Source organism: Canis lupus, chromosome 5 (genome assembly GCF_003254725.2).
Source record: "Canis lupus dingo isolate Sandy chromosome 5, ASM325472v2, whole genome shotgun sequence".
NCBI classification, from domain to species: Eukaryota; Metazoa; Chordata; class Mammalia; order Carnivora; family Canidae; genus Canis; species Canis lupus.
Genome location: NC_064247.1, coordinates 63,919,380 through 63,937,580, shown reverse-complemented (window position 1 = coordinate 63,937,580; position 18,201 = coordinate 63,919,380). Strand labels below are relative to the sequence as shown.

Here is an 18,201-nt window from a genome sequence, read left to right as displayed (position 1 = left end):
TACACAACTCAATACTCCCCCCCCAAAAAAGAGAATCCAATTAAAAAATGGGTAGAAGACATGAATAGACATTTCTCCGAAGACGACATACAAATGGTCAACACACATGAAAAGATGCTCAACATCATTCATCATCAGGAGATACAAGCCAAAACCACAATGAGATACTACCTCACACCTGTCAAAAAAGTTAAAATCAGTCACAAGAAACAACAGGTGTTGCTGAGAATGTCAGAGGCGAGGGAGATGGGGGGATGGGGGAAGAGGCGTTCGGGATTAAGAAGTGTACTTGTCCTGGGCAGCCCAGGTGGCTCAGCAGTTTAGCGCTGCCTTCAGTCCAGAGCCTGATCCTGGAGTCCAGGGATCGAGTCCCACGTCAGGTTCCCTGCATGGAGTCTGCTTCTCTCTCTGCCTGTGTCTCTGCCTCTCTCTCTCTCTCTCTGTGTGTCTCTCATGAATAAATAAATAAAATCTTAGGGGATCCCTGGGCAGCGCAGCGGTTTAGCGCCTGCCTTTGGCCCAGGGCGCGATCCTGGAGATCTGGGATCGAATCCCACGTCGGGCTCCAGGTGCACGGAGCCTGCTTCTCCCTCTGCCTGTGTCTCTGCCTCTCTGTGTGTGTGTGACTATCATAATTAAATAAAAAATCTTAAAAAGATAAATAAATAAATAAAAAATAAAATAAAAATAAATAAATAAAATCATAAAAAAAAAAAAATAGATGGGGATCCCTGGGTGGCGCAGCGGTTTGGCGCCTGCCTTTGGCCCAGGGCGCGATCCTGGAGACCCGGGATTGAATCCCACATCAGGCTCCCAGTGCATGGAGCCTGCTTCTCCCTCTGCCTGTGTCTCTGCCTCTCTCTCTCTCTCTCTCTCTCTCTGTGACTATCATAAATAAATGAATAAATTAATTAATTAATTAATTTTAAAAAAATGAAAAGAAGTGTACTTGTCCTCAGTGCCAGATGATTAAAATAAAAACTAAAAAACAAAAAAACAACAAAGGCCACCAGATGACAAGAAAACCGCCCCACATCACCATTTCAGCTCCCACTCAAGTACAAGGGCAGCATTTCCCTCCCTCTAATCTGTCTACATGGAAGGATTAGTGATTCATTGTAACATCCACTCAAGAGGGAGCCTTGAGCATCCCAGGTGGCTCAGCAGTTTAGGGCCATCTTCAGCCCAGGGCGTGATCCTGGAGACCCGGAATAGAGTCCAACGTCGGGCTCCCTGCATGGAGCCTGCTTCTCCCTCTGCCTGTCTCTGCCTCTGTCTCTCATGAATAAATAAATAAATAAATCTTAAAAAGAAAAAAAGTGGGAGCCTCAATGACATCCTGGAAACAGGAATACAAACAAGCTCCTAGGGGGGATGCACAGTTTATTTGAAGTATTTACATCAATAATCTAAAGTAACAGACAGATTCCCCAGATCTGCAACAGCCTTTAGTGTCACTCCAGGAAAGACAGTTATTTTCATTAGAAAAATTACATCTAAGCACACCGTGACGAGCTAAGAACCATAATTCATGACCCCAAGGGGCTCAAATTTAAAATCATGTTGGTCTATTTACATTAATATTCTTAAAAATAAAGATTAAAACAATCTTCAAATACTAAACATCTATCAAACTCACCCAACCATTCACTTAACTTGGGTGCATTTTCTATAAATTATATTTCAATAAAGTTAATTTAAAAGGTAAAAGAAAAAAACAAAATAAAAAACCCCATCACCAACAGCACTTCTGAAGCACTCCTGTCCTTATGTCACCCAGGGAACTGAGCAAAAAAAAACCAGGACTGGGGTACACCTTGCTTATGACCAAATCACCTAGGCACACAGCTCTTGGCAGACACAGGAAATAGGCCAGCTCTGTGTGACCGCCAAGGGTACCCAGGCTGTGGACATGTGTGTCCAGCAGGGGCCCCTGGGCCCATTGCTGGGGGAACACAGGGCTGAGAAGCAGCAGCTCCACAGAATAAAGGAATAAAGAAAGAACACCACAACCACCTGTCCTGTACCGATGGCCCAGCAGGCAGAGGCTGGGCCAGGGCAGGCTACCACACTGGCGGTACAGGTGCAGCCACCCTCAGAACTAGAATAAGGTTGGCTCCCCACAAAGAAGCAATAACTACACCTCCCTGGTGGTGTGGCAGGAAAACCCAAAACCTGTACAGAGAATTAGACAACTTTTTCCACGACAGATTTATATACACCCAACGTTCCAAGTTGATGTCTAGAAGACACCAGCTCAGAAGTGGGACTGCAGTGGGTCTGTGAACATCTGCACAAACGTCCCAAGAACATGGATATGGCAGAAACAGAGAGGAGACCCCAGGAAGCTGAGGAGCACTCCCCTGGGACGCAATACATGGTGCAGGCAGTAGCAGTCACATTTGTTCTCACACTTTCCTGACGGCACTCGCTGCCTCAGAGACCTGATGGCGTGGGCAATGTGTTAATGAGGGGAGCAGCCAGACCCTGGACAAGGTAGCACAGAGCCCCAGGGGGAGGCTGAGAGGAATAGCCCTGACCCACAGAATGCGTTTGTAGCAAGGATGGCAATCAGGGTCCTGGCAATGACTGCCAAGAGGTAGCTCACCTGGAACCAGTCTGCATAGGATGGGAACACAGAGGGGCCCTCCAGTGCAGCCTGACGCACAACCAGGAACGCAGTGACCATGCTGTCCAGGTCGCAGCTCTCGAATGCACGGGCCAATAATCGAGTGACCCAATCTAGGAGGGAATCTCTGGTCATGGCTGGCAGACCATGACATGCAGTAAAATAAAATGCATACATTCTGCTGGAGGTAGAGCGTGCCAGTTAGGAGGATATACATGCCCCCTGCCACATGCAAGAGACTGGATAATAAGCAACCAGAGCAGCCAAATGCCAACTACATGAGGCTCTGGCAAGCAGTGCTGGCACCACAGGTGGATGACGGGCCCAGATGAGGAGACATGGGGCTCCCAACCAAGTGTACCTTGAACCAACTGCTGTGCTTCAGGTGAGCAGATCACCAGCGTAGACACACAGGAGAGTACGTGCTGCCAGTTCACTTCATGTGTTCCCAGAACTTCTTCTAAGTGTCCAATCAACTCCTCTGGACTAAGCATCACAAAGAGCTGAAACAAAAGTTCCCCAACCTGGCTGTCAAAACAAGCCACTCAACAGGCAGTTGGCTCCCCGCATCCACCCCACTTTGCAGCAGACACAACACAGAGTCCAAACCGTGACACTTCTGCCCTTGTCAGTGTGGGCAAGGAGGGATTCTCCTCTCAAGGAGAAGATGTTTTGTAAGTTCAGTCTGGGACCCCAGGGGTCCAGGTGTGGATGGCTGTGTCTGAGGAGCCTCCTGGCTTTTCTCTCCCCAGACTGGGAGCCACAGAGCCCTGTGGAAACAGTGCCACTCAGCACAGGAGCAGCAGGTCTTAACACTGCACGACACCCACCCTGCGGTACAGACTGCTGAGCAGAGGGTGTGTCTTTGCAAAGCTCCAATCTCTCTGCAATCGAACAGCATCAGAAACTTCATTCAGGAATAAAAACAGACAAAAATGCTAAGTCAGTAATCATGAAAAACTAGGCTATGTTTCAATGTCAAAAAAACTACCTTGTTTTAATGTGCATTCCCCCCCCCCCCCCCCCCCCCCCAGTTATTAGCAAACATCTGTTTGTGAACCATCTTCTGTTACCAAGTATGTTTTTGGCCAATTCCTTGCTGCTAATCCTTTACCATATTTGCTCTATTTTCTAATCCATCAATTAGTTTAATTTTGCTGCTTTTAAACTTTAGCTGTCGATAAGCAATCAGCAATGACGCTGCAAAGCCTGTGTGTGGTTGGAGTGGGCACTGACACCTACCCAAGCCCCTCAGGAGGTGCAATACAGCACCTGCCAAAAGCTTCCATGTGGGCTGCCTGAGGACCCTGCCTGGGCCACCATGCTGCACACACACAAAGCCTAGTAGGTAAGGTGTTCATTTCAGCTCCTGAGCAATTGTGAGCATGTGCCATCAACCCAAGGACACTCACTGGGATCCAACATGGCATCAACCACTCCTGAGAAGAGCCTACAACTATGGTGGACCCTTGAACAGTGTGGGTCCACTTACATGCAGTGTTTTCCTGATACATACAGGACAGCTATGTAAATGTATTCTCTTCCTTATCATGTCTGAATATTATTTTCTTTTGTCCAGCTGACTCATTCTAAGAACACAGTACACAGTACATGTTGCATACAAAATATGTATGTTCGCCGAGTGCTGTCACCAGGAGGGCTATTAGTAGTTAGGTTATGGAAAGTCAAAGCTATATGCAGATTTTCAACTGCACCAGAGGTCAGGGTCCCCCACCCACACATCATCCAGGGACAAACTGTACATAAGAAAATGTTTATGGGGCAGCCCCGGTGGCTCAGCGGTTTGGCGCCGCCTTCAGCCCAGGGTGTGATCCTGGAGACCCGGGATCGAGTCCCGCGCCGGGCTCCCTGCATGGAGCCTGCTTCTCCCACTGCCTGTGTCTCTGCTTCTCTCTCCTCTCTGTGTATTCCCATGAACAAATAAATAAAATCTTTAAAAATAAACTTTAAAAAAAAAAGAAAATGTTTGTGATACAGAATTTATTCTAACAACCTAGGAATTCAGTCTAATACCTAGATTTTCAACATCTATTGAGAAAATACCACAAGAAAGGTCACACGTTAAATATATTCCTATTTTAATGAAGATATGGCTAACAGTTCTCCTTCCCATACTTCTTTAATTCTGAGTGTTCTTTATGAGAATGTGTACTTTCAAATGGAAGGGTATCTGATGGTAGTGGGTCCTCGATGATCTCAGCTGTGTCTGGGGCCCACGCTCCCATGAGGGTCCCCAGAACCCACCTTTCAGCACAGGCTTATGGGTTAGCACCTGAGTCAGAGTATGACTGAAGAATCTCTTTGGACAATCTGTTGACATCATTCTGCCAAACGTGTGTCCACAAAACATGCCAAACCTGCAAACACAGCATTGAGAGGTGCTCAGGGAGAGAGGCCCTCCAGGATCCCAGCAGCACTGACAGTGTCACACACACACACACACACACCATCAACAACTCCTCAAAGACTACTGTCCAGCAAGGCGGTACAGACCTCAAGGCCCCTAACTCTCAGCTAAAGGGATGCACAGGCTTGCCCAACATGCCACAGACTTCAAGACCAATAAGAACGGAGTTGCCAAAAAAAAAAAAAAAAAAGAAAGAAAGGAGTTGCCCATGGATTAGAGAAGCCGGAAAGGGAAGGCTGGGCCAGTCCACAGCAACCTCTAAACCTCACAAAGCCTCAGTCTCCCCATCTGTGAAATGGGTATCAGTGGCAGCAGGGCAACACCCATGCTTGCACAAAGCACCTGGCACACAGAGGCACTCAGATGTCAGTGACATCCCGTGACACGATAAGGAAGGAAGGACAATGGGCAGGTCATCACTGATGGGTCAGGAGGGACACAGGGTGTCAGGGCTTCTTGACAGTGGGGTGCCGAGGGCACTTCTGTGTGCCAGAGTCAGAGTCACCAACAGTTCAACCCATTCCTCAGAAAGAAAACCCCAGGGAGAAGAATAGCCCAGTCACATGAGCCATGAGGAGACACCAGGCAGGAGGAGTGCTGCTGGCCCTCCTTGGGGACAGAACCAGGATGAAAACCCCCATGTGCCAGGAGGGCAGCCACCCAGACCAGTCTGGTTTTATTGTAAATACTGACAAATAAGCAACTTAAAAAGAGGGGCTCTAGGGTGGCACAGTCAGCTAGGTGTGTGACTAGTTTTGGCCCAGGTCATGAGATGCAGCCCTGCGTTGGGCTCCGTGCTCAGTGGAAACTCTGCTTGGAACTCTCTCCCTCTTCCTCTGCCCGTCCCCACCGTGCTCACTCACTCTCTCAAATAGATAAATCATTTTTATTTATTTATTTATTTTTATTTATGATAGTCACACAGAGAGAGAGAGAGAGGCAGAGACATAGGCAGAGGGAGAAGCAGGCTCCATGCACCGGGAGCCCGACGTGGGATTCGATCCCGGGTCGCCAGGATCACGCCCTGGGCCAAAGGCAGGCGCCAAACCGCTGCGCCACCCAGGGATACCTTAAAAAAGGAAACTTAAAAAGGAAAAAACATATCTAGTCATGATCTGACTCTCAGGACATAAGCTCGAGCAATGCAGTCAGGCGTGTTACAAAAACACAGAAAATTTAGGAAACAAAGCAGTATTGCATCAACAGTTGCAGTGAAGTACAGAATTGGACAGTATGTCTAGGATCACTAGAGTACTGACAGGAGCAAAGCCACGTTTGCAAGGCCTGAGGATGCTAGAAAACTTCCCCGGTTTCCCCGGCCAGTCTCATCCCACATCACTGTGAAGCAAACCCAATACCCCAACGACCAGTCCCAGCATGTACCTCCAAGAGCCACAGAGAGAGAAAGCTAACATAGTGAGTATAAGTGCCGACCTTGGGGGGCACAGAAGACTCAGTGGGGAGAGAGGGCATGGGGGGCAGGCACGAGGAGAGAGCCCACACAGGGACAAGGTCGCTTCCAGGGAGCCATGGGTAGAACAAGGGGCACATCACAACCCGTAGGAATCTGGGCTCAGACCAGAAGTGCAGACCCCGAGGTGAGAGAGGATTCACACAGAAAGGAGGCCTGCCTCCTGCCTCATCTTCAGAGGGAACAGGCAGACCACAGGGCTTCTAGGGCTTTCCAGCGATCATTCTCACAGGATGTCGTCACTATGGCAGAACGTATGTTCAGGAATCAGCCACTGATACTTCAGGAGTGTTTCAAATACATAGGACCTTTAAGACAGTAGGCACCACCCCATAAACATGACTAGCAGGCCTGCCCCCAGGACATACCAGCACTTCACCGCCTTGTACACTGGGGATTCATCCTGCAGGCCAGTGGCCAAAGCCTCGAGAGCAACTGAGGACAGATGGTGGGAAGAGAAAACACATCAGCTCAGCATCAAAGTCCATCAAAAATGATCCCTGACCAAGTATCACCAGACAAATCAGGTAATGATTTCCAAATAACAGACCTTGTAGCCCTTCTAAGCGCCCCAAAGGTACAAGTCCTCCAAGCATCCTAAAGGTACCAAAGACTCAAGCCTTTTAAAGCAATGGAAACACAGAGACAGTAAACCACTTCCCTAATTCACCGTTAAACTGGTTATCATTTACAGCCCTGGAGATTAAATGCATAGCCACCAAGAACTAAAACCCAGGAGAAGCAGTAGAGGCTAAGTTCAGGTGAATACTTGAAGTGGAAAGGCAGGAAACCCTGAGAATCCCTAATAAGCAAACTAGCTCTTGCCCAGTCTGGAGAATACAGCACATGACTCACAGATCAGCATCCTCCGAAGCACCGCAATGGCGAGCTGTCAAAATAGAACACAAGAGTCACTGTCACTCACCTCCGTGCATCACCCAAGCAAACCAGCGGTCACCCCACGGGAAAATGAGAAAGTGCCTCCACACGGTACCCCGAACTAGGGAGACTCTGCCAGTGAAAAGGCAGACTTTCTGGAAGAATCCACTGCGATCCCCAGGACCTCTCTCAGCATGGCCCAGGGCCCTGACCACACAGTGCTGGCCTCCCACAGCCCCTGCAGGGTTCACGGGGTTGGTGCAGAAGTTCTGCTGCTACAAAGCTCTCTTCTCTCTTCCCTCAGATTCTGGGCTGTGGTAAACGCCTTCACCCTTAAGAACCATGCAAACTAGAACACGGCAGGGGATGCTTCTGCTTTGTTCCACTTCCTCACGCCCGCCAGACGCGGGGAATGACAGTACTCATGAAGCACCCCAGGAAAGTAACAGAACAAATTTCCTATCAAACCTTATAGACTGAAATGTGGGGCCAATGGTCCAGGAACTTCCACTTCTGTAATGAGCCAATTCCAGACTCTTCATTTACTTTTCCTCATACCTGCGCCATCCGTTCAGGCTCCATGTTTCTTCTTGGATCTGAGCTTTTCTGAAATCCTCTCAAAACAAACAATTGCACAAAATCTGAAAACCACAAAACCCAATTATTCAGATGCACTGTGGTCTCCAAACAGTTGTGGATCATGCTGACTACCTGCTTCCCAACAACTGGAAGGGTGAGGACCCATATCAGCCCATCCCACTCCCCATCCCACACACAAAGCGAACCAACCCAAACCCTGCCTGGACCACACTCGGCTTCTTGCCACTCTATGTGAAAGGGAAATACTTATAATCAATCAAGTTTATGGGAAGGATTTTTCTCTTAAAACAAAGTAGTATCTGGGGCACCTAGCTGCCACTGTTGGAAACATGTGACTCTTGATCTTGGAGTTAAGTCTGAACCCCACGGTGCCTGGGTAAACCATCTGCCTTCAGCTCAGGTCATGATCCCAGGGTCCTGGGATCGAGTCCCCATTGGGCTCCCTGCTCAGTGGGGAGTCTGCTTCTCCCTCTTCCACTCCCCCTCCTTGTGCTGTCAAATAAATAAATGAAATCTTAAAAAAAAAAAAAAAAGTCTAATCCCCATGGTGGATATAGAGATTATTTTTATTTATTTTAAAGATTTTATTTATTTATTCATGAGAGACACAGAGAGATGCAGAGAGAGAGGCAGAGACACAGGCAGAGGAAGAAGCAGGCTCCATGCAGGGAGCCCAACATGGGTCTCGATCCTGGGCCTCCAGGATCAGGCCCTGGGCTGAAGGTGGCGCTAAACCGCTGAGCCACCAGGATTGCCCTAGAGATTACTTTAAACAAAAAGGAGCAAGTGGTTTGGCACCTGCCTTTGGCCCAGGGCGGGATCCTGGAGTCCCGGGATTGAGTCCCGCATCAGGCTCCCAGCATGGAGCCTGCTTCTACCTCTGCCTGTGTCTCTGCCTCTCTCTCTCTATCATGAATAAATAAAATCTTAAAAAAATAAATAAAAATAAAATAAACAAAAAGAAGCATCTAGGGCAGCCCCGGTGGCTCAATGGTTTAGCGCCACCTTCAGCCCAGGGCGGGATCCTGGAGACCCGGGATCAAGTCCACGTCGGGCTCCCTGCATGGAGCCTACTTCTCCCTCTGCCTGTGTCTCTGCCTCTATGTCTCTCATGAATAAATAAATAAAATCTACAAAAAAAACAAAAGGAGCATCTAAGGTCCTCACACGGATTGTCTCTCCAGCCAATCTCCTAAACAATGTAAGGGCTGTTGTACAAGGACCCAGAAACATATTCTGGGGAACAAGGCAGGAAACTATCTGAGCCCATACTACAGGATTCAGGAACCGTAAGGAACTCATATTCATCACCAAGAAAGTTGTAGGAAAAAGGAACACATCTTTTGCAACGTAAAAAAATTCATTAAAAAGATAAAATAAAAAATAAGTGAAAAGATTCATAAGCTAACTGTAATGAACATTCCACTTCTCATCTAATATTTTATTTGTAGATTTCATTTTTTTTTTAATTTTTTTTTAATTTTTATTTTATTTATTTATGATAGGCACACAGTGAGAGAGAGAGAGAGAAAGAGGCAGAGACATAGGCAGAGGGAGAAGCAGGCTCCATGCACCGGGAGCCCGATGTGGGATTCGATCCTGGGTCTCCAGGATCGCGCCCTGGGCCAAAGGCAGGCGCTAAACCGCTGCGCCACCCAGGGATCCCTGTAGATTTCATTCTTGAGGTATTACTGGCAATGGCAAGAATCTGCTGGCTCAGAGAAGAGCCAGCGACAAGGCCCACTCTAAGGGAGGCACCCAGAAAAACGCAAGTGGGACAAAAGGATAGTCACTCTGAGCTGCTGCCCAAGATGGCATGGCGCTTCTGCCCTCTCCCTGAATCTGACGTTTAGATCAAGCCGTGAGCTCGGCACACTTGCCAGGTAATACTTTCCTTCTCCTGGGCACCTTTTAAAATAACCACTTAGAGCTTGAGCTCACAAAAGGTCCGTGACCTCAGGCGCGACCACCTTCTAAGGAACAGGTGCTTGCTGTCTATCTCCCACTTGCTTGTGAGCTTTCCTGCTCATTTTACCCCCTTTTCTGGGATCTGAAAGTAACAAATTCCTATGACTTGATTTCCTTTCCCCGAGTGGACTGAAGCTGCACATCCAATCAACATGGCTCTAGAGGTTTTCACTTCCCCAGAGTGGGAGCTCAGATGCTGCAGAAGCTACCTGCCAACCCCATGTGGGTAGCTTGTGCCTCCCAATTCAGCAGGTCATAGTCTGCATATTTTAAACATACCAGCTATAGGCCCCAAACACAGTGGGTCAACAGACTGACTTTATTAAAGCGTGCACATTGTTCAAGCGCAAGCTGATACAGGCACCAGGTCCAGATTGGGCTGGTTTTGTTCCAAGTTCCCACATGAGTGATGTGGGGCTGTCCTGTTTCTCAGACTGTCACAGCAAAAAGTATTCCCACAGATCTACACTTTGCCCGTGAACCTGTCCCTGGTGTGAACTTACCAGAAAGCATAGCCTGGGCGATGTCTGTGTCCTGCGTGGACACTTCCATCTGCTCACACAGAAGGCACAGGTCCCTGAAGAGCCACGCCACTATGGCCTGTGTGTCAGCATGACTAGGGACAAAGCACACTGCTCACCATCACTCCATCATCTATCAGGCCCTTTTCTTCCACGTTCATTTCACTAGAAAGCCTGAGCACTGAGAACCAGCTGGCAGCCATCTGAGCCATTCCCAGAAGTCACAACAGGGCCTGCTGACACATGAGCGGTGTCAGGGAGACCACTACTGACATTAAAAATAATCATCATCAAAAAGCTTATTTGGAGTAGCTAACTACTACTCAAGGGGGGTGGGGGGGAAGTTCAGTAAGAGTAAAATAACAAAATAGCAGCAGTTTCAGGACACCTGGGTGACTCAGAAGGTGAGCATCTGCGTTTCGCTCAGGTCATGAACCCACAGTCCTGGAACAGAGTTCCTCTCCCACTGCCTCTCCCCACTGCTCATGCTCTCTCAAATAAAATCTTTTAAGAAAACCTTTTTCGGGGATCCGTGGGTGGCTCAGCAGTTTAGCACCTGCCTTTGACCCAGGGTGTGATCCTGGAGTCCCAGGATCGAGTCCCACTTCGGGCTCCCTGCATGGAGCCTGCTTCTCCCTCTGCCTGTGTCTCTGCTTCTCTCTGTCTCTCATGAATAAATAAATAAAATCTTAAAAAAAAAATTTTTTTTCTAGAAAGTTTATTTTTATTTTTGTTTTTTTTTTGTAAACTCTATACCCGACATTGGGCTTGAACTCACAACCCTGAAATCAAGAGTTCATGCTCTTCCAACTGAGCCAGGCAGGTGCCCCTTTTCTAAATTTTTTTTCTTAATTTTGTTTTTAAGATTTTATTTATTTATTCATGAGAAACACAGAGAGAGAGAGGCAGAGACACAGGCAGAGGGAGAAGCAGGCTCCAAGCAAGGAGCCTGATATGGGACTCAAACCTGGGAATCCGGGATCACACCCCGAGCCAAAGGCAGGTGCTCAACCGCTGAGCCACTCAGGCATCCCTAATTATTTTTTTTTAATTTTATTGATTGAGAGAGAGACAGAAATAGCACAAGCGGAGGGCGAGGCAAAGAGAGAGAGAAGCAGACTCTCTGCTGAGCAGAGGAGCCTGACCTGGGGCTCAATCTTAAGACCCTCAGACCATGACCCAACCCGAAGTTAGACACTTAATCGACTAAACCACCCAGGTGCCTAATTTTTAAAAATATTTTATCATAGGGGCACGTGGCTGGCTCAGGTAGTATGAGCCAGCATATGACTCTTGATCTCAGGACTGTGAGTTCAAGTCCCAACTGGGTGTAGAGATTACTTAAAAATAAAATCTTTAAAAAAAAAAAATTTATCCCATAATATCTTATACAAAGAAAATATTTCAAGTTTGTGCATGACAAAGACTTGGATCATAATAATGTTCTCTTCAAATAATGAAGTAAGAGGGATGTCTGGGTGGCTCAGCGGTTGAGCATCTGCCTTCGGCTCAGGGTGTGATCCTGGAGTCCCGGAATCAAGTCCCACATCGGGCTCCCTGCATGGAGCCTCCTTCTCTCTCTGCCTATGTCTCTGCCTCTCTCTCTCTGTCTGTCTCTCATAAATAAAAATCTTAAAAATCTTTAAAAAGGAAGGAAGGAAGGAAGGAAGGAAGGAAGGAAGGAAGGAAGGAAGGAAGGAAGGGAGAGAAGGGGGAGAGAGAGAGAGAGAGAGAGAGAGAGAGAGAGAGAGAAAGAAAGAAAGAAAGAAAGAAAGAAAGAAAGAAAGAGAAAGAAAAGGAGGAGGGAGGGAGGGAGGGAGGGAGGGAAGGAGGGAGGAAGAAGAAAGAAGAAGAAGAAAGAAGAAAGAAGAAAGAAAAGAAAAGAAAAGAAAAGAAAAGAAAAGAAAAGAAAAGAAAAAAGAAAAGGAAGGGGAAGGGGAAGAAAGAAAAGAAAAGAAAAGAAAAGAAAAGAAAAGAAAAGAAAAGAAAAGAAAAGAAAGAAAGAAAAGAAAAAGAAAAGAAAAGAAAAGAAAAAAGAAAAGAAAAGAAAAAAGAAAAGAAAAGAAAAGAAAAGAAAAAAAAGAGAAAAAAGGAAGGGGAAGGGGAAGAGGAAGGGGAAGAAAGAAAAAAGAAAGAAAAGAAAAGAAAAGAAAAGAAAAGAAAAGAAAAGAAAAGAAAAGAAAAGAAAAGAAAAATCTTAAAAAAAAAAAAAAAGGGGGGGATGCCTGGGTAGCTCAGCAGTTGGGCGCCTGTCTTCAGCTCAGGTCATGATCCTGGGATCTGGGATCGAGTCCCACATCGGGCTCCCTGTGAGGAGCCTGCTTCTCCCTCTGCCTGTGTCTCTGCCTCTCTCTCTGTGTCTTTCATGAATAAATAAATAAATCTTTAAAAAAAAAAAAAGAAAAAGAAGGAAGATAATCTCTCAGTTATTTTTGGCTTTGATATATAAATAAGTCATAATACACTAGATTACGAAAAAGAAGTCATATATTACTAAGGTAATGTTAAATTCTCAATGATACACTACCTTTCCAACAGCTCCTGGAGGCTCACAATGTTTTGTACGTGAAGATGCCACACAGCTTCAAGCAACAAAAAATTCTGAAGAAAAAAATAGTACTATGAGTCCTTCATGCACACATTTTCCTACAAAATGTGTAGCCTGTACACTATTAAAAATTAAGTGGAGTAGGGGGATCCCTGGGTGGCTCAGTGGTTTAGTGCCTGCCATTGGCTCAGGGCGTGATCCTGGAGTCCCGGGATCAAATCCCACGTCGGGCTCCCTGCATGGAGCCTGCTTCTCCCTCTGCCTGTCTGTCTGTCTGTCTCTCTCTCTGTCTCTCATGAATAAATAGATAAATAAAATCTTTAAAAAAAAAATTAAGTGAGTAACAAGCACAACCTAAGGCACATACTCGATCGCTTTGACTAAAAACTCACCAAGTCTTCAGACACTCATTAGCATCTTTCATCTCTCCACCTGCCAGCATCCTGCCCAGGCTCTAAGATAACCTGCTTCTAGGACTTTCTCCACTGTGGCCGAAATGAGATTCCAAAATGTAAACTGGACATGTCAATCTCTTCTCTGGAACTCCGTGGTGGCTTTTGGCAGTTTCCAGAACAAGTTCAGACTCTTGGACTCAGCACAGGAGCACTGTAACCATGTTTGTGTCTCTCTTATTCTCCTACCCCAGCGAGGTCCTCCCTTTGGAAGCTCGGACACCCTTGCCCCCAGGACATCTTGCTCAAGTCAGCTCTATGCCCCAATGCCTACTTTGTCCTGTTCTTCACCCAATATGGCACTCTTCCTTCACATGCCATGCGCCTGCCAGTACTCTTAAAAAGCCTCTTGTAGGACCCTCCGACCCCCTGCTCTTGCCTGGACACCTGTGGACCTTAAGTTCTTTCAACTATTCAAATATCTATAAACCTACTGAATTCAAAATGCTTCATAGAAGAATAAAAATAATTTTTCATATTATAATTTTCTAGAGTACTACCATGGAAAATTATTCATAATTATACATAAGAAGAAAGAACGTGGGCAGCCTTGGTGGCGCAGAGGTTTAGCGCCGCCTGCAGCCCAGGGTGTGATCCTGGAGACCCAAGATCGAGTCCCACGTCAGGCTCCATGCATGGAGCCTGCTTCTCCCTCTGCCTGTGTCTCTGCCTCTCTCTCTCTGTGTCTCTCATGAATAAATAAACAAAATCTTAAAAAAAAAAAAAAAAAAAAAAGAAGAAGAAGAGAAGAACATGTTTCTGTGGTACATTCTAACAAATACTACTAATGATGGGTGAATATTGGCAAATATGGTAATTAAAGGTACTTCTTTACCACCCATAGAGGCATTTGCTAAATGCTTTTTCCCCCCCGACTCTGTGATTAATGAGATGCTTAAGAATCCCTAAGATCTCCCTCTGCCTGTGTCTCTGCCTCTCTCTGTGTCTCTCATGAATGAATAAAATCTTAAAAAAAAAAAAAATTCTTAAGAACACATCGGGACCCTACTGTCTTTTCAAATCAACAGAACACGGCTTGAGAAACCTCTAGAGTCAGAATTACAATGTCAAATTTACCTGTACTTCCCGTAGTTCTTGACAGAAGGAGAAACGAGAGAACATACTATGTGCTAATAAATACTGAGCCACCTCCAACACAGAAGACAGTTTCTTCTGAAAAGAGAGATTAAATCTTTAAAAAAAAAAAAAAAGCAAATACCTGAAACAACATTATAGAAATGTCCTATTTTCCCAAATAGCTTAAAGTAATGAGTAAGCACAGTTAGTTAATCACCGTGTCTTACCCTTTGCTCTGCGTTCAGCAGAACCCTGTGGGTGGGTTCACCATTAGAACTACAGATCTGCATGATGCTGGAGGCAACTGTCTGGCTGGACAGCACGGCCACTGGGACACCCAGTCTCGAGGCTTGATCTCGTAAAGCAGAGCCTTAAAGACAGAATAGACATTTTCCTTAAGAAGACATCCAGATGGCCGACATAGGTAAATATGCTCAACACCATTCATTCATCATCAGTGAAGTGCTATTCAAAGCACAAGGAGATGTCACCTCACAGCTTTCACAATGGCTAGTCTCAAAAACATACAAAGCAAACTGTTGGCAAGGATGTGGAAAAAAAGAACCCTTGTGTGATGTTGGTGGGAATGAAAACTGATGCAGCCACTGTGGAAAACAGTATGGAAGTTTCTCAAAAATTACGGGTGCCTGGGTGGCTCCATGGTGGAGCGTCTGCCTTCAGCTCAGGGCGTAATCCCGGGGTCCTGGGATCGAGCCCCACATCAAGTTCCCTTCATGGAGCCTGCTTCTCCCTCTGCCTGTGCCTCTGCCTCTCCCTCTCTGTGTCTCTCTCATGAATAAATAAAATATTTAATAAATAAATAAATAAATAAAATCTTTAAAAAAATTAAAACCAGAATTATTATATGATCCAGTAATTCTACTACCCAAAGAAAACACCTTTAACGGGGATCCCTGGGTGGCGCAGCGGTTTGGCGCCTGCCTTTGGTCCAGGGCGCAATCCTGGAGACCCGGGATCGAATCCCACGTTGGGCTCCGGGTGCATGGAGCCTGCTTCTCCCTCTGCCTATGTCTCTGCCTCTCTCTCTCTGTGACTATCATAAATAAATAAAAATTAAAAAAAAATTAAAAAAAAAAAACAAATTAATGAATTAGTTGATATGTTTCTGAAATGATAGTCATTTCGTAATAAAAATGTGAATGGCCAGAAAGTAACTTATTTTTTTGTTATCCCCAAAAAACTTCCCCAATCTCATATCCTCACAATGAAATATCCTGAAATATTCTTAAACCTAGAAATATCCTTCTGTCAATGAGGTACTTGTTATGTCCCATGTTTTTCCAAGGGACACTTTGGTTCCTCCTGCTTCTCAGTCCTACGTTGAGTCAAATATTGTTTGAGTCAAACACTGTTTTTAAATAACAACTTCAGGGATCCCTGGGTGGCGCAGCGGTTTGGCGCCTGCTTTTGGCCCAGGGCGCGATCCTGGAGACCCGGGATCAAATCCCACATCGGGCTCCCGGTGCATGGAGCCTGCTTCTCCCTCTGCCTGTGTCTCTGCCTCTCTCTCTCTCTCTCTCTGTGACTGACTGACTGACTGACTGACTAAATAAATAAATAAATAAATAAATAAATAAATACATACTTACTTACTTACTTACTTACTTACTTACTTACTTACTTACTTCAGGGGCAGCCCAGGTGGCGCAGCGGTTTAGCGCCGCCTGCAGCCCGGGGTGTGATCCTGGAGACCCAGGATCGAGTCCCACATCGGGCTCCCTGCCTGGAGCCTGCTTCTCCCTCTGCCTGTGTCTCTGCCTCTCTCTCTCTCTCTCTCTCTCTCTCTGTGCCTCTCATGAATAAATAAGTAAAACTTTTGAAAAAAGTAAAATTGGGCAGCCCGGGTGGCCCAGCGCCACCTTCAGCCCAGGGCGAGATCCTGGAGACCTGGGATCAAGTCCCACGTCAGGCTTCCTGCATGGAGCCTGCTTCTCCCTCTGCCTGTGTCTCTGCCTCTCTCTCTCTCTCTCTCTCTCTCTCTCTCTCTCCTCTCTGTGTAATAAAATAAATAAAATCTTTTAAAAAAATGTAAATTAATAAAAATAAAAAAGTAAAATAAAATAAAAGCAAATCAAGGTCACCTTACATAAGGCTCCTCCATAACTCCATTTATTAGGGAAAATGAGCTCTTACCTATGAATGAACTAGAAAGATTAGCAGAGGCCTCGGGATCACCCAACTGATTGAGACACAGTGTTTTACATGCTGGACCTTCTACCTGGAAACCAAACACAAAGAACTCTCTTTGTAAAACTCAAGCTGTGTGAGCATAGAAACAATCTGTGTATAGAACACTTGCTCACTGCACTATTCTCAAATATTTTGAGGTAGACATTTTTAAAGTGAAAGCTACCAAAGTTTTTTTGAGAAAAACTAAATTCACTCTGAACTTACTGATCTCTCCAAAGAGAAATAAATGCTCCCCATCTCTTTCCTGCCCTGCCCTGCCAACATTTAACGGATGCTCCTACCAGATACTCCTGAGGCTTTTCTCAGGCGTCTCCACGAAGATGACGCTGTGGCGGGGGGGGGGGGCAAAACCCCCAACTGAAATCTGCTTTCAGAGGCCAAACCGGTGCCCTCTTACCTCAAGCAGAAGGTCGTCCAGGTTCAGGTGGCGTCTCAGGAGGTGCACGGCCGAGTCCTGCAGCCTGTGCCCCCTCCCGGGGCCGCGCAGCTGCCTCTCGACCCGTCCCGCTGGGGGGAAAGCAGTTCACAATAGGACAGCAGCCCTGAGGAGCCCTGTGCAGGGACGCGGCCACGTTCCCGCCCCGAGGTCATGCACCAGGGGACGCGTGAACCCGGAAAGCCCCACCCCACCCCCACCTGAGGCGCAGCTCATGGAACGACGGACCTGCAGGTCCCCAGGGTCCAGCTAAGGAGAGACGGAGGCACTGTCAACGGGACAGAGCACACTGGCCCGTGGGGGTCCGGGGCAGGAAAGGGCACGTGGGGGGAAGCTGGGGACACCCAAGTGCGCTCTGGGTCAGCGAGCAGCGCCGCACGAACGCCAGGAATCCCGGGGGCCCAGCTGTCGTCCCTGGGTGTCGCTCCTGGACGCCTGGGCTCCACTCTCACGTGCCCACCTCTCCTACCGCCCCCGGCGTCCGCTGCGCCCTGCCGGGCCCCGCAGCGGGGGAGAGCCCGAGACCGCGGGACCAGGGGCCTGGCGCCCGGCGGCGGAGGCTGGGGCGGCGCGGGATCTCAGGGCCCGGCCCCAGCGCCCTCTTACCCAGCAGCTCGGCCCACGTCCTCCTGCGGCTTCCCGAACTGGAGCCCGACGCGGCATCCTGCGTCCGCAAGTCCGACATGGCGGGAACTCAGCATTCCCTCAGCTGCTCGGGGCAACCGGCCCGCGCTGCCTCCCCGTTGGCTGCGGCCCGCGCGGCCTCCCCATTGGCTGGCGCCTCCCAGGTCCCACCCCCTTGGGCTGGAGGCCACGCGCCGCGGCCATCTTGGGGGTGGCGTGTGGCGCCATGTTGGTGGTGGCAAAAGCCCGGGAGGAAGGTGTGGGAGTCCTGCACAAAGGACAAGATTGCGGTTGGCGGTGTGGATGCAGAGTGGCGTCGAGTGCCAGAAAACCGGAATCCTTGTGCATTATTCCTGC

General features: G+C 47.5%; 1 protein-coding gene across 14 annotated transcripts in view; it reads right to left on the bottom strand.

The window, feature by feature from the left end:
• The window catches only part of FANCA (FA complementation group A), a 62,334-nt gene extending 44,351 nt beyond the window's left edge, over positions 1 to 17,983 (bottom strand). For 11 of the 14 annotated variants that reach the window (XR_007410905.1, XR_007410904.1, XR_007410906.1 and 8 more), the window contains exons 1-14: positions 17,827 to 17,983; positions 17,182 to 17,291; positions 16,728 to 16,812; positions 14,801 to 14,943; positions 14,574 to 14,669; positions 13,024 to 13,097; positions 10,479 to 10,591; positions 7,966 to 8,048; positions 7,384 to 7,417; positions 6,897 to 6,963; positions 4,895 to 5,007; positions 3,239 to 3,399; positions 2,991 to 3,132; positions 2,609 to 2,742 (exon numbers count right to left, since the gene is read on the bottom strand). Coding sequence is in view for 9 of the 14 variants with exons in the window: in XM_049110576.1 (XP_048966533.1) it covers positions 2,609 to 2,742; positions 2,991 to 3,132; positions 3,239 to 3,399; positions 4,895 to 5,007; positions 6,897 to 6,963; positions 7,384 to 7,417; positions 7,966 to 8,048; positions 10,479 to 10,591; positions 13,024 to 13,097; positions 14,574 to 14,669; positions 14,801 to 14,943; positions 16,728 to 16,812; positions 17,182 to 17,291; positions 17,827 to 17,905 (1,434 nt within the window). In the remaining 5 variants the exon portion in view is untranslated. The other 3 variants (XM_025427151.3, XR_007410908.1, XM_049110583.1) reach the window with 3 other exon arrangements.
• Between the last annotated feature and the right edge of the window lie 218 nt (positions 17,984 to 18,201).